At 42.1% G+C, this 16,278-nt stretch overlaps 2 protein-coding genes across 5 annotated transcripts in view; one reads left to right on the forward strand and one right to left on the reverse strand.

The window, feature by feature from the left end:
* Positions 1–7,410: 7,410 nt before the first annotated feature.
* Positions 7,411–13,201, reverse strand: ENY2 (ENY2 transcription and export complex 2 subunit). 4 transcript variants are annotated; one of them, XM_087747397.1, is made up of 5 exons: positions 13,138–13,201; positions 12,618–12,711; positions 10,659–10,729; positions 8,614–8,688; positions 7,411–7,671 (listed from the first exon to the last, which is right to left on the reverse strand). In XM_087747397.1, the coding sequence occupies exons 2-5, from the start codon at positions 12,683–12,685 to the stop codon at positions 7,595–7,597; spliced, it is 291 nt and encodes a 96-aa protein (XP_087603523.1). In that variant the 5' UTR covers positions 12,686–12,711; positions 13,138–13,201; the 3' UTR covers positions 7,411–7,594. The 4 variants fall into 4 exon arrangements, with proteins under 4 accessions (XP_087603523.1, XP_087603532.1, XP_087603509.1 ...); XM_087747406.1 differs by lacking the exon at positions 13,138–13,201 and adding an exon at positions 12,898–13,028; XM_087747383.1 differs by lacking the exon at positions 13,138–13,201 and adding an exon at positions 11,787–11,950 and having other exon boundaries at positions 12,618–13,026.
* Positions 13,202–13,277: 76 nt separating this feature from the next.
* The window catches only part of NUDCD1 (NudC domain containing 1), a 55,346-nt gene continuing 52,345 nt past the window's right edge, over positions 13,278–16,278 (forward strand). Inside the window, exon 1 of the mRNA XM_087747364.1 lies at positions 13,278–13,538. Coding sequence (XP_087603490.1) covers positions 13,421–13,538 — 118 coding nt within the window. The 5' untranslated portion in view covers positions 13,278–13,420. The remainder of the gene's footprint in view (positions 13,539–16,278) is intronic.

Here is a 16,278-nt window from a genome sequence, read left to right on the forward strand (position 1 = left end):
TCTCTCTTTCAATATGAATTCTTCCTACAGTGTATGTGCTTCATTTACTTGTGTGCTCTCTCAGTCATTTGTTAAAGCTACAAATAGCTTTTTTATCTAAGGGTACATTTCCTCAGTTACAATCCTGTTGAATTGTGCACTAACTTGTGTTTTACATTTGCAGAAGAAATTTGCCCTTTACCAGTGTTTGATTCTGGTCAAAGTAGAGTTTTTATAGTTTCAACCACAGAAAAATTGCAGGTTTTTACTATAAAATTTAGAAGTAAATTTCCATACTGCTGCTACAAATTCATATTCTGCTCTTTGAAACTTCATCATTAACTATCTTGAAAGTCTAGATGAGAGGGGACAGTTCCATCGTTAGACACATTTTCCATTCCTTTGTAGTATTCTTGAGCACCTATTGTTGGTAAAATCTAAGTATTGTCCAAAGAGTTTGCCTAAGTTTAGGCAAATGTGTATCCTAGCATGTATGAAAATCTGTCCCCTTTCCCAAGTAAGTAGGCAAGCAGTCATGAAAGCCTCTTCTCTCTCTAAAGGTCTTCCAGGCTGAAGCTCTACTCTCCGCTGCCTCTGCCAGCATACCTTAAATTCCTTCCCTCGTGCACATTAAGGCCCGATATGCCTTGTAGAGGAAACTTCCAGACTGGTGATCTTGCTGAGAGGCCTTTGTAGGAAAATTCAACAAACTGACTTTTAACAAGCATACAATATATAAAAAATCATATTCGAAACTGTGAAAAGGCGCACACCCGAAGTAATTTTTTTGGAAGCAGTGGCCAAGAGAGGCCAAAGAGCAGCAGTGACTGCTCACTTGGATCCTAGGCATAGTGTTAGCATTTCAAATCCTCTAAATACTTGGGTATCTAGCATGTTGCTTTATAAAAATAGTTATCTACGTGGATACGTTTGTGTGTGCATGTCTGTATGTGTATGATTTGCATTTAGGGAAACGGGAGAGAGAGTGCATAGCATGGAAAGATAAGGTCATGAAGTTTTGTTGGGGAAAGCATTTAGGAAAGCAAAGGATTTTCTTTCTAGGGTTGGTTTTTTTTTTTTTTGGAGGGCAAGAATCATGAAACTGTTCTTTGTTTCTTCATACTTCAGCATTTGTTAGAAGAATTTCTACCTGTTGGTAGAATGTGTGTTTCTTTTCTTTTTTTCATGCCCTCTGCCAGATCTAATCGTCTCGTTTCAAGCAGAATTATTCTAAAGTTGGGAAAAGAACTTAACAGAAAAAGAAACCTTAAATTAATCATGAATCCTCTCTTTTCCCATTTTAAATCAATTAAGCAAAAAAGATCTATGTTATAGCTCAAAAACTCCAAAACTCAAGTTCTTATCTGAGCACCTATTGCCAAGCCCAAGTGGCTGTTGGAAGTGCCAAAGGCTGTTGGAAGGCTCCCAAAATCTGACTAAAATCATTGCCAGCTTCAGACAAACTTTACTGTCTCAATAAAATTTGGATTGGGACCTTTAGATCCCAGTTTTGATGGGGAGAAAAAAACAACATCTGGTTTTGAATATAACTGGTTAGCCTCATATATGTAGTCTAGAGGAGACAGTGATCAAAGAAGGGAAGTGAGGAAGTGAAATAAATACATTTTTTCATTCTTTATCAAGTTTTCCTGTTTATGTCATGATAGTGAGGAAGCATTTCAAGTCATCTTTATCATTGCAGCAGTCAGTAGGCAGAAAACAGGCATAGACAATACTCTTTCTGATCTTTATTCAACAGAGGAAGAACAGTCCTCTTCCATCCATGGACTATTTCATGAAACACTTCCTTGCAAAAAATATGCCAACAGGTGTTTTGAAATGTAATCCGAACTACTCAAATATTAGCAAACTGATCCAGGATTTGGGCAGAAACTTACCTCAGAATGAAATGCGCGTGAAAAAGCTAACAAACAAATTCGCTAGATAGGAGCATTCTTCAAGTTACAAAAAAAGATGTTGTAATGCTTAACTGCTACTGCCACTTCCATCGTACATTCTGAGGACATTCCACCCAGTTACACCTGTACTGGGGCTAACAACTTCTGCTTGTGTTCAACTAAAGCACCATTTCTCTTTATGGAAACTTCATTAAAAGGTTCACCTCAGAAAGTATTAGAAAATAGCATTTAAGATGCTGCTCAGCTTTTCCAGAACAGAGGAGTTAAAAAGCAGTTTATACAGATCAGTGAACTGCTCTGGACCTTACCTTTTTGGGGATGCCTCTGTTTCTTTTGCACGGGAGCAGAGGTATAAACATGCAGTATTTATTCTGGTTTTCCTTTCTCAGTTGGAAGAAACTGAGCTGTTGCTGCCAGCTCTGAGGAACACTCATAGGTGAGTACTGCATTTCCAGAAAGTCTGAGTAACTCTGAACTAAAGCAGCTCTTCCAGAAAGGCATCTTGTACTCAGGAAAGCATTGAAAAATGAAGGATCCACCACATTGCTTCATAGTTTGTTCCAGTGATCAAGCAGCTGTACTTTTACAAATGCCATCTTGTTTTAAATTTGAATTTGTCTGACTTCTATTTCCATCTACTCTTCATGCCTTTCTCTGTTAGACTGAAGTGCCCTTTGTTTCCTATTTTCTCCCTGAGGAGGTTCTGACACATCACAACCATATTTTCTGTCAGTCAGCTTTCTTTTCAATAAACTAACACTGGGAGATTTTTAAAGCTTAAATAGAAGTGCTAGCCCTCAATAATGCCTTTTTCTCTTTCAGTACTCCATTTTTTCCTTCTTCCTTTCAAAATTGCGAGTCGTACATCATGAGTGTCAGTCTCAGCAATGCCGTATACAAAGCTCAGTGTTACGCTTATCTCTGTTCATGTGTATTCAAAGATCCCGTGGAAGCAGATGATGAGCTTTTCACTGTGATTTCCAGTGTCATTGCTTTCCAGGGAATTAAGCGTTGCTTTTGCCCTCTGCACTCGATGTAAAAACTCAACACTGCACGGACTTTGTATACAGACAGTTAAAGGGAGCCGGCCAACAGAAGAGGCCGGGTTGCTCTGCCCTTGTCAGTATTCACCCGCAGGCTGCCAGCTGCAGATTTTATCAGCAGCAACTGGATACTTTAGCTCGGGGTCAATGACTGAAAGAATGGATAACCTCTTTCCTAGCAACTCCAACAAACAGAAATCAGCAGGGATTTCTTAGAGCGATATTTTTTATGATCTACTACTAAATCACTTCACTAGTTATAAGGTAAGCGTAAGGAACATTTTTTAGAATAATATTGTTCAGATGGAAAGCACCATGGTAAATGTGGAATACACTAAAACGAGATTAGGCCTTTTCTCATTCCAAGCAGAATGCTGATTAACCTATTCATTACACTGAAGTGGTGAAGTATAAATTATTTATGAGAAAAGGAATTTATTTTTCCTCATTTTGGGCTCCAGTCATTACAAATTTGGCTCTGCAGCCACAGCTGTTTCTTTTAGAAACTGAATAGCTGAGAAAAACAGGCCAAGTAGAACACAATTCTGATTTCAATTGCAAATACTTAGAAATTTAAAGAAAGCCAGCAGGTAAAAGCATTGGGTATTTTTTATTGCTCCAGTGAAAACTCAATCACTAAGATAAAGCCAAACTATCAAGGTGCCACAATCACTACAATTAAACATATTCAATTATGTGAAAGAAAAGATGAGGACATGGGCTAGGTAGTGCAGAGCTGTCACCCCACAGGACCCTCCGGAGAGAAGAACTGAGAAGCAGCAATAATTTTTTAACAGCAGTGATGGACTCTTGCTGGATTTAAACAGACTTCAGACATACTTGTTCTCCAAGTGATAAATGTCCATGCTGAAACATCACGGCAGTAAACAAGAATGAAGAAGAATGGGAAAAAAAGAATAGAAAAAAAAAAAAAAATTGACAAACCTGTGGTGCCAAAATGATAAGGTTCTATCTAAGGTATGAGTGTAAGTTTGACATCTCAGCAGAATTTCTTGGTGATGTTACTGTTTTATAACATTTTTTGACTGGACTATGTCAATGTGGAGAAGTATTCATGGGGAAGTAATTATCAAACAAACTGGAATCTAACCAGTTTCAGTTCATTGTGCATTTCAGGTCCCCCAGGGCCTGACTAAGGGAGAGGCTAGGCTAACTTTTTTCTATTGGTCTTTCATTGACAGCAGTAGGACTATTCAATGCACTGTCACATAGAATTTGGATTAGTGTGCATCCAGGGCTATACCAATTTACTCTAGCTGTTATCTGACCTATTATTTCAATGTCAATTTACAAACTGATTTTACTTTTTACAGGCTTGTCTACAAAAAGACCAAGCTGAATCAGCTACTAGAGTGTATATATAGGGCTGCATCTAAAAGAAGTATATGCCCTCAGCTGAGGTAATTCACATCGATCCTAAATTGTCACTTCTTGGCTATGCAGTTCTGGGTGCTGTCTGCCTTTGTAAGGAATGAATGCAGTTCATGACATCAAAAATGCTGAAATTTTAAAGAAAAAGTACTTACTGCATCTATATGTCTGTATATGCTATAGGTATGGAACCTTTAACAGCACAGATCATCTTATTTTTCAGTGTGCAAAGAAAACCTCAACAGGAGAATAATGTTCTGGCTGAATCCTGAATGTTACTGATTGGTTTCAGCACTCAACCAAATGAGTAGAAACTGAGATTGTGCAGAGAACAGTTTGCAAAACAGAGCCACCCTGTGCATCTGAGAGTAAAACCTGCAGTTGAAACAAAAATATGAGGCCACTAAGGGGACCTGTTTATTCCTCAAGAAACCATCTCCCATTGCTGATATCACCCCAAATCTAACTTCATTCTTAGAATCATAGACTCATAGAATCATAGAGTGGTTTGGGTTGGAAGGGACCTTTAAAGGTCATCTACTCCAACGCCCCTGCAATGAGCAGGGACATCTTCAGCTGGATGGATCAAGAAAATCCATCAAGATACATCTGACCAGTCCTCTCCAGTGTAATTTGGATCTGCACATGTTGTCAAACGTGCTTTTTGCCTGGCTACTGAATGGAGGCTGCACTGGTGTGACCAGCAGAACTCACGGCAGGAGCGTGCAGCGTTGGGCTGTTTGCATCAGAGAGCAGCCTGTGTTACGCTGAGATGGGAGCCGCTGGTGCGTGTCTGGAAGGCAGTCACTCCCCTTCCTTCTGGGTCTCTGAATGCTCTTGCATTTTAAGCCAGTCTGGGCAGAACTTTACAACTTATTTTTGGAAGCATATGAAAGAGCCGTTTGTCAAGCCTTTAACTTCAGATTGGTTAGCAGCACTTTCTGAAAATTCATACGGCATTCAGTCTTTCTTCTGTGCCAAGCATGAACTGCCTACAGAGGAAAACTACGCCCCACTTCCAGCAACTGCACTTCAACTGTCACATTCTAGATGGAATCTCAAATGTTTACTTATCAGACAACCAGCCTTCCACAGTTCAGTGTGTGAATACCTTAAGTCTGGCCCTCTTCCACCACAGTGAAGGAAATCAAGTGGAAGCTCTGGAGCAAGTTATTGTGTGCCCATGACACACTGCAGCCATTCATCAAGCAAAGACTCGTAAAGTCACATGCAAAATATCGAAGAACATCAGCAAAGACCTCTAAGACAAAAGAGTAAGAATACGGAGGATATTTTACAGCCTTGCCATACATTAAACATACATTCAGCTAGGGTACGTTCTGCTAGATTGCGTGAAGAAACATTCTGTACTCCATCCGTTACTAGCATTGGGTAAATCAAGTCTAGAATGAAGAGATGAGAACAGATATAAGTATATGCAATTCAAACAGAACATAGTCATTGCAAATGAAGTTGCAATCAAACATTGAATTAACATACTCAATGCAAAAAAAGTTTTTAAAAACCAAGATGGACTTTTAAGTGGAAGAAAGTTTTCTTCTTTCTTGCATCCTCCATTATTTAACAGCATAGAGGCAACGACATACGGCAAGCATGCTCAAACTGGCGTGAAGGTGTATTTAAGACAGTACAGCACAGGTCCTCAGAAGGAGTATCTGTGCGCTGCAGTAGATCCCTGATCCCGGCTCCTGCGGTGTTCCAGTCTCAGCAGCAATTCGGTCTTGCCTAGGTAAGAGGTGTTCGTGACCGGTTACCTCTCGTCCCACTGAGCGTCAGTATTGCCCAGTTTACATTGACTTTTGTCGCGTGCCAGACTTTGCCTTGGCCTGTTGCTGGACTCCTCTCTCCCATCTGTTCCCCAGCTCGCAGTCTGAGCGGGGAAGTTAACGAAACACTGTCAGCCTGGCACCGACAGCCCTGCTGCTGCCGTTTCAGGCCAGCCCTGTGCAGGGGACCGGCTCGGGTGGCCGCAGCCCCAGCTGCCTGACTTCCCGGGCAGCAGGCAGCCTGGGCCCGCAGCCTTGGCTCGGCAGCGGAGCCCATCGCTTTTCTCTCGGGCGGGCGAGGGAGCGGGAGGCAGCGGCGGGGCTGCGGAGCGGAGCCTGAGGCGCGGCTGCCCCCGGGCGGCCCCGCGGGAAAGGGCGCAGAGCCACAGGCACCGCTTTCGGAGCAGCTGGAGGACAGCCCCCCGCCAAGCGACAGCGTTGAGTATTCTTCTAATTAGGAGGATTAAGATTTATGTTGAGGCAATTAATTTTTCACAGTAGCCGAGTCACAACAGTATCTAATTGCTCATTCAGTTCCCGCTTATGTTTTCTCCTCCACTTCATAGTCTATTAGACACTTACCTCAAATTGAAGCTGACAAAAATTAAACATTCTCACTTCAAAGCCTCTTTATTCATCACCATTATTTTTGCAGCTATTTATAGACCTGGCTGATGTTGCAATTCCAGATACGAGAACTTAAAATGTGTCATCTTAAGAGACTGATGTTGGCAAATTATTGTATCACACTTAAATTTCAAAAGGCCCCAAAGATCCACATAATTAAAAATTACCAGTAATATGAGCAAAGCTAGAAAACAGTAGTTGTTGTGGATCAGAATAGTGACTCTTTTTAATTAAAGTAAATGTGAAAAGAAGAGAGAATAATTGATGAAAGACATGACTGCCTTTTTTGTTTGAAGAATTCATCCTCCTATGAATTACTTAGTGAATATTTGCAATACAAGTCAGAGACTTCAAACCACTCACACTCTAGCAAAGAAGCACCAAGAGGAATGCCACCAACAGTGTCACGTAGTCTTAACTTCATGCTGTTCAGCTACTTCGGGAAAATTAGAAAGGATACGCTCAGTAGCATATCATATCCCATTTTCCACAGACTTTTTTCCCACTTCTGCATTTCTAGTTAACACACTTGTTAATCACACTTCTTTTATGAAAATCTGAGCAAGTTTGTACAACTGTATAAAATTATAGATTATTAAAAACTGGAATAGGTGACACCATATTACAGTGCATTGAGAGAGAAAAGAGCCTTAGAACCACAAGTCGACAAAATTTTTTATTAAAATAACACCAAGTTTAAGAAATCAATGCAGTGCAAAGAAACTTCAACTCATCATACAAAAAAAATAATGATTTTCCATCCTTAAGTATGGAAACTGCATTCCGATCCTGACATGATTGACATAATACAGAAACAGCAACACTGTATCCCAGATGAAGGTCAAAGTTAAAGACTGGCGTGCTGGGCAAGGAAGGTTCTTATTCTTTGCAAGAGTTCTTTCTTTACGCTGTCTGGTACCAAGGCTGAAACACAAGTAAGAAAGCAGGAAGTAAAAAAGACAAAATGGAAAATACGCTAATACCAACCTTTTACAACAGCTACTTCTATTCTTTGTTCTTGCAATTCTGTTAATACCGAAAGTAAATGAGGCTACTTGATTTTCATATAGCATATCTATATTTCTCCCATTTAAAATAGGCTAAAATTGAAGTCTATTGAGAACCCTGTTGTTATTGTTGTTTGGGTTTTTTGCCTAGCCATAGTCAAGAAAATTGGAAAGTTCGAGGGAGAGGATTATTCAACAGTAAACAGGATCTAATCATCAGAAACTAGTTTGATTATCCTACTTTTCTTCTTCACAAACTTAAGACAAAAAAAAAATCTCAGCTATGACCTCAGAGTAAGGGTCTTCAGCAAGTTATTTTGAAGGCTGATTTTTATTTAAGACTTAATGAAGTTTCTCCCACTAACACCAAAGCCTATTAGAGAGTCCAAAAAGAACTACATAAAGACTGCAGTATTTCCTTAAGAGATTCCATTTTTCCGTATCTGGACACTACGTCCTTTCCTTTTGCCGCTTCGCATTACACAAGTACTGTTAGTCCAGATTTTCCATCTTAAAAAGAACTGGAATTTTAAAACATCTCTGCCTCATACCCCAAGTTCTCTTGGGACCATTAAGTCAACTATAAAGATAAATACAGACTCATGACTAAATAATGTAACCTGCACAAGTAGTCTACACACACAGCTCATCACAGATTTTGAACGGCTGTTACACAATATGAATTCAGATGTTTTACTTGTAGTTCATATCAAGCTATTAACATCTTTCCTTGAAGCTATTATCATCTTTCCTTGAATCCAACACAGGTAAATTCATAGTACTGCTTTGAAAATATTAATGAAATACAGGTAGGTATGTTTATTGAGGTACTACCACATCCATGTTTGCATTTTCTTACCTCTGCCTTTAGGAGTGATTTCTGCCACCAAATCATCAACAGTAACATGCTCCAATCCTTTTTCTTTAATGACATCTGGGGAAGACCAAGGTAAGTATTTTAAGTCTTTTAATCCATTCATTAGAAGACAAAACCTGTGCCAATGATTAAGAGGCAAAACCTGCATGCCCAGGTCATCAGAGAAGATGAAGTAGCTTGTGACCTAAATGTAGGTTATTAATTCAGTACCTACACTGCATTGTACAGTGGATTTAGTCTCTCATTCATACCATAGGTTTAAGGATGGGAACTTGTCACTACTGATGCATCTTGATCAGCTCACATTTAAAAATCAAACTTTACCAAGTTTAAGCTTATCTGAACATTACCAGATCTGCATATTACTGGAGTGTTGTAGCAGTTCACAAGTTGGTCTGCTTATCTCTTCAAATACATTATTTACATAATAGTGAGAAAGAGGTGCAATTGGAAAAAGACTTTGGAACATACAAGAGAGAGCACAGAGACAATAAATACTTACTACTCTTCCTAACTGGTTTAAACAGCATCTCTCTATATATTTCAGCAAAGTAAAAAAGCGTCTCTGAAAGAAAGGTATACATCTACAGCAAAATAAAAGCTATGATTAAGATATACTGTGTGATTAATACATACCAGTATTTAAACAAATTGTCTACTTACAGTGCCTCAAAGACTACTGAAAAATGCAGAATTCAATGCTGAGAAGAAACCTCAATTCAGTAGCATAAACCTAAAATATTTTGTCTAAACATGAATATTTTTAACTATATGTCAGTACATAGGATTGATTGTCCCCAAGACACTAAATATGTTTTCTGAACTGACATCACGTGGACTATTTGTAAACTTTTTCTTGGCTGAATTCCCTGTAGAAATTGATCCTGGATTGCTCAATTATTGGCCCTAATCCATAATGGCAAGAGGCTCTAGAACAAGCTACCAAAAAACCCCCATACCCTAACAAAACAACAACAACAAAAACCCCCAAATCCTTCTCTGTCCTTTCTGTTGCAGGTTATTAGGCCCTTAACAGGGATAACAGAACTTATTTTTGCATTCTCAGCAGCTGCAGTTACAGTTCAAAATTGTAATGTAAACCAAACAACTTTACATAACTTTACTATAGCAGTTTATAAAGTGTATAGTTGAGAAGGCAGATAAACATCCCTTTCGCTATCTGTACTACTGAAATGTGTAATCTCTGGCAGTGGCATCAGGCAGACAACTGAAAGCATGAGTCATTTCAGCCTTCTCTGCAAATCCACCTATGAAAACAACTTAACACACTCAGCCCTACAAAAAACAAACAAAAAAACCCAACCAAACAAAAAACTTTGTAATGGAATGTTGAATTGCTGGGCACAACAGACCAAATCAGAATTAAAGCAAAAGCTCAAGGGATTTTGCTTTAAGGAAATATCATCATGCGGTAATATTCCTGGATGCTTACATAGTATTTATAACAGTTTCATACAATTCAAAAGTCAGTAAATTGTAGTAATACTGAATACTTCACTCAAAACTAAAGATTTGGGTATTTGGAGACTCATCTGCTTGTTTTCTCTCATCTGAGTTGATGATCTTATTTTCAAGAATTGTATTGAGAAAGAGTACAAATGCACTTCTTTCTCTCCCACATGCAGACAACAAAGTTCTCTAAAGTTTCTAAGTTGCAAACTACTGCATTTGCTCCATTTTCCTTTATCTTGGTTTTTATTCTCCTGTGGTAAGAAAGTGATCCCTCTCAAAACAAAAAGCTGTATCATGATGAATATTTAGGGAACCAATTCCAATACTTCTCTCAGGAGCTTAATAAGTTTCAGATCAGAGAAAAAGTTTCAAGATTTTTTTTGCCAAGATGGCAAGATGCTTTCTTGCATGCAAAACCAACTGCCAGAGATAATTTCCTCTTGCCCAAGTCTCACTTAAATGGAGTGTTAGGCAATGAAGCTTTCATCTGTGACTTTTATTTGGCCAGACCCTCAGCTGATTACAAAGAATATTAGTTATTTGACCACCGTTACCTTTGCAGTGTGCCTTCAACTGATCCTTCCAGCCGCATTCAATTAATTTGGCTCTCAGCAACTCTTTAAGGCTGTTAAGACAATATACAAACTTGTTAGCAACGGCAAACATTCCTGACAGCTTAAATATGCTTCAGTGTGAAAGTTAAGCTTGCAATTACTACTTATAGCAGAACTCCCAGACCAGCAGCAGAAATGGCTGAACACCATGTGAATCCTAACCCGAATGAGTACCAATTTCAGTTTACCATGTTGGCCTATGAGGAGTCGGCAGCTCAGGAGCTAATTCACAGTATTTCTTCAGGCAGCATTGATGCTGCAGCCACAGAAAAGAGGTAGATGCCCTTGAATCACTTGAACTGCCCGAGTCTACTCTGTTAGCAAATGTATGCTAACTTTCAAAGTTAAAATATTTCACCTGAAACCAGGCCTTCAAAATAAATAAAACTTTCCCCGCTCGTTTCTGAAAGGACAATTCTGTACTACTGTCTTCAGCTGCAGGTTTCTCTCCCCAGTTACGCTACATCGTGCTGGGTGAAGACAAAGGGATTGTGTATCTTAGCTTCCTAAGTGTGGTTAGCGATTATAAGCATAAGCAACAAGGATTCGGGCACTAAACAGAGAAGACACACAACAACCTGCCGCAAGGATACGTCTACTCCATATATCAAAAGAGAATATTGAAAGCTAGCTAAAAAAGTAAAAATTAGTACTGAAAAACAGAAGAGAAAATGAAAGTAAGATATTATAAAATAAGCTTTAATATCTTCATCCTTTATTCTATCAGCTAGCAAGCCTACTTATTTTGTACCATCCTAAATATATCGAGCAAAATTCTGTTTTTATGAATGAAAGGATTGCAGTAAGAGGCTGAATTGTGTAGGTCCAATCCTTTTAGAATTGTGAATCCCTCTGTGAATTGTGTGGAGGGCAGATGAACTGACGACAAAAAGCAGAGTAACAATACAGGTGAATTTCACTGCTTCTGGGTATTTCTTAATTCCAGAAATCTGAGTGCTCTGTCTCTGATCATAGTACAGCTCTCATAAAGCTTGTTTATAATACAGCTTTTGACATCCAGTCAAAACTCTTCTTACTCTTAAATGAGAGTAAAATAGGTCCCAATACCATTTCAAGAAACTGCTTGCTCTGCTGAAGCTCCGTGCAGTCTCCAAGGGGATGGTCACAAGCACGAAAGAAGTAGAGCACAGGCACCACGTCAGTCTACAAAAGGTTACACTAGGTACAGAGCTATGCGATGACCTAGGAAGAAGGCTCCTTCTCATACAGGCCTTGAAAAATGAAGGAAATAGAGCTTTTGGTGCATGGTGTCACAAATGTAGTGAAATGATGAGGAGGGACACATCATAAGCACGCTAGTGATATGTAAATACAACACAAATAGAACAGGTTGCAGAGACAACAAAAGGCCAAAAACTAGCTGCCACACTACGTTGCATAATTTACTTGTTTGCCTTTATTGGGATCTCTACAATGACTTGTACAAGTGCTGTTTTAAGTGTTCCACTGTATAGTTCTTTCCCTAACAAGAGAAGAGATAGGAACACAAGAAAAACTTAAAAGCAAAAAGGAAAGTTTTGTCTCATTCTCTTTATCAGGAAATAACACGATTTAACTGCAACAAATTGCACTGAATGGTGATTTTTATATGAACAAAGAACCTTCCGGCACAATATACCAGAATAAGAAAAAGCTTTAGAGTTCATAAGCCAACCACCCCATCCTTTATTTTCCCAGCTTCTCAAGTGTAAAGCTAAAATAAAACTGTTCAAAAGGCAAAAAAAAAATTTTATATAGCTTTATAGCATACACAAGACTTTTACATACGAGCATTTGAAGAATTTAGAGTTAAGTTTACTTAATCTTTACTTGTAGGTATACTTCACGTTTGCTAATATTTAAAGCCTCTTACTGGCAGGGAGGAGGAAGCCCACTTACCGTTCTCGCTCTCCTGTTTCTATTAGCTTTTGGTTAATGGTTGCTCTCATCTGGGCATCTTTATTCATTTTGGAAATCTAGGTTTTTCACAAACCTACACAGAGCAGAAGAGAGTTTTGACAAATACTGGCGTCACCAACACCACAAAACGAAGTCACTTGCACAGAACTGCCCGCGGTGCCGTGCCCACTGAGGCACCCCCGCAGTCAGTGCCGGAACACCAGTACGCGACCAGCTCTGGTGACGAGCGGGCACGCAGCCGCACCGGGACGCCGCTCACCCGGCCGCCCTAGCGCCAGGGGACCGGCAGCTCACCGGGCCGCTTCCGCGGGCGCGGCCTCCCCGCAGCCCGACCCTCGCGCCCGGCGCCTCACCCGCCCGGCCCGGCCCGGCCCGGCCCGGCCCGGCCCGGCCCACCCCACCCCGCGGCTCCCCCGCCGCGGCCGGAGCGAGGAGCGGGCGCGGGGAAGGCGCCGCCAGGCCCAGGCGCAGGCCCAGGCCCGGCGCGCTGCCGGCTCACCCCGCCGCGGCGGCGCCAGTCCCCGGCGGCAGGAGGCGGAGCCGCCCCGGCCGCACAACGCGCCTGCTGCCCGCCCTCCCCTCGCGCGCGGGCGCCGCCGGGAAGCGTAGTCTGGGACGGGGCCGCCGGCTGCGCTGGGGCCCGGACTACCGCTCCCAGCGAGCCCCGGGGCCGGCGGGCGGCAGCGCGGCCCTTCCCGTGGTGCTCCGCGGCGGCTCCCGCGCGTCGCCCGAGCGGCCGGCGAGTTGCCGCCCGGTCCCGAAGTTTTCCCCGGAGCCGCGGCATGGCGGGCGCCGCCCACTGCTCGCTGCAGGCCAAGCGCCTGCTCTTGGACCCCAAGTTCGAGGGCTACAAGCTGTCCCTGGAGCCGCTGGCCTGCTACCAGCTGGGGCTCGACGCGGGTGAGCAGCGGGGATGGGTCCGGTGGGGCGGGAGGGGGAGCGCCCGCCGGGCCTCCCCTTCGCCCCGCGGGCAGCGGGGGAGGGCACCGGATCCCTCCGCGTTTCCCTCCGTCCTCTTGCGCTGCTCCACCGCCCGGCCCAGCGGCCCTCGCTGCCAGCGTGCCCTGAGGCGGGGGAGGCCCGGCCCGCCTTACCGGCAGGCCTGCCCGCCTGTCCCCTGGGGGAGCGCCGGGCGTGTAAGAGGCTCGGCGTTTCCTCTCGTTTTTTCTCGTTACAACTGCATGCAGTGTTGTCATTGCCTCCCCCCTCCCCCCGCCTCATGTGGCTTTATGGTGGACCAAGGTCTCTGACTGCTGTCAAATCATTGCCTTACAACTGTCTGCCGCTGTGAGTCTGAGCTTAGTTTCTGGATGGGTAGGAAAATCTGTGTGCTAAATCTGGCCTTGGCTTGTGCAGACGTGGTGAGGCCGGATGACCAGCTGAGGTAGTTCACAGTGGCGGTGTCTGAAATGAATGCACGTGATTTAGACGACTATGTGTGAAATGAGCATCTTCTACAGACTTCAGTGAATTAACCACTTTTCCTTCTTACTCTGCCCGCAGTTCAGAGGTGGATCTTCAGGCTGTTCGTTCCATCCTCTCCTTTTTCTGTTAAGCATTATTAGCATCTGAGGTACTGGCCCATTAGTGGATGATTTCACTGAGTTCTCAGTTCACTGAGAAGAACATTAGCACAGAGTCATGTTGGGTGTGTGCCTACAAGCTCAGCCATGCCCCCTGAAGTCTCTCAGCTTTCTACCTTCATTGATTTGTGAAATTCAGGTCTTTTGTAACGTGGATGAATTAGTTTTGGTTTTTTGTAAAGCTAGCATAGCAATATACAGTTTGAGTGGACTGATCTCTGCCTCACTATATTTACTCAGCCATGAGTTATCTGTTATATGTTACTTTAGTTTTGTGTTGAATACATTATATTACTAGTGGAACAGAAAGGTATGTTTGCCATGGTGAATTGTCAGCAGTAAGATGGAAGTTGTATGCGACTTGCGTATTGAAGGATGAGTGAATGAGTTAGGCGATACTGTATACGTATCTATGATAGAACTGAAAAATTTAACGAGGGTAACATTTTTGTTTATGTAGTTTGACATTTTTACTGTAAGACTGATGTAGGTGTCACCTTTTAAAAGACAGTCCAAATGTGAGTGTATGTGTGTTAGGAGCGTACTACAGCTGTGTCAAAGATGGCAACAGTTACGTAGCAAAGGTACAGTCTCTTAGTTTGTCCTTTATTTGATGTTCTGCTTATGGTCAAACAAGCAATGTGGTTCTTGGATAGTCAATTATGCATCTGTTCTAAGTAGATGAGGATTGCAGATTTTCATTAAAATATTTTAATGATGGAGTTGCTAATGGAGAGATGGACCTAGTCAGTTCTTGTTCATTCAGATATTTTACATAATAGTTATGGTAACTTGTGTGATAGAAGATGGGTATGTGTGCCTCCATTCTTTCTCTGCTTCCCACAGCACCAAGACGCTGACTCATTTCAGTCCCATTTATTTTGCTCTCCTACTAAATCATTAATACGAAGTCACTTACTCTGTTCTGCGTGTGTGTGTATCTGTATATATATAGATATATTGGTCCACTGGAGAGTGGAAAGCCTTTTTTTTTGTTGTTGTTTTTTAAAATTAGTAACGTGAAATATAAACCAAACCAGGTCCTATATCTGTCTTCTGGATGTTTTGTTTGTATTTCAGCCTGCTCTGAGGCTATACAGCTGGCTCACTGTCCTGGTTTAACCCCAGCCGGCAACTAAGTACCACACAGCCGCTTGCTCACTCCCCGCTGGTGGGGTGGGGGAGGGAATTAGAAGAGTAAAAGTGAGAAAACTCATGGGTTGAGGTAAAGACAGTTTAATAGGTAAAGCAAAAGCCACGCAAGCAAAGTAAAGCAAGAAATCCATTCACTGCTTCCCATCGGCAGGCAGGTGTTCAGCCATCTCCAGGAAAGCAGGGCTCCATCACGCATAACGGTTACTTGGGAAGACAAATGCCATCACTCCGAACATCTCCCCCTTCCTCCTTCTTCCCCCAGCTTTATGTGCTGAGCATGACGTCATATGGTGTGGAATATCCCTTTGGTCAGTTGGGGTCAGCTGTCCCAGCTGTGTCCCCTCCCAACTTCTTGTGCACCCCCAGCCCACTCGCTGGTGGTGTGGGGTGAGGAGCAGAAAAGGCCTTGACTCTGTGTAAGCACTGCTCAGCAATAGCTAAAACATCCCTGAGGCAGTTTTCTCACTGTACAGAGATGTTCTGTACCTGAACTTTGTATTTCCTCGTGTCAGTGGTCTACTTATGTGTTATATTGAGGGCATCCTCCCATAACTTGAGTTTTACGTTGTGCAGGAATAATGGGTTGAGTTGTAGAGACTGTGGATGGTGTGCAGGCTGTGGCTTTTTCAAAATATTGCACAGGAGAAGAAATTAATATTGTGTGAGAAGGCCAAGGGCTTCTGGTTTCTAGCACATTTGTGAGCAGATTAAAGGTCTCAGGAATGTGATGGAAGTACTTGGTAGTTTGTGGATTATTAAATTAATATTTGTCACTGAGCAAAGAGTTTGATTTAATTTCCTCAAAGTGAGAGTGAGTAAAGTACAATAGCTTCAAAAAATGTCAAATGTTTAGGAACACTGTCAGCATGACTAATTTGTGATTTTATTCACAACTGTGGGCA

Source organism: Nipponia nippon, unplaced genomic scaffold (genome assembly GCF_047370975.1).
Source record: "Nipponia nippon isolate SJK-2023a ecotype South Korea unplaced genomic scaffold, ASM4737097v1 scaffold_1, whole genome shotgun sequence".
In the NCBI taxonomy this organism is placed as follows: domain Eukaryota; kingdom Metazoa; phylum Chordata; class Aves; order Pelecaniformes; family Threskiornithidae; genus Nipponia; species Nipponia nippon.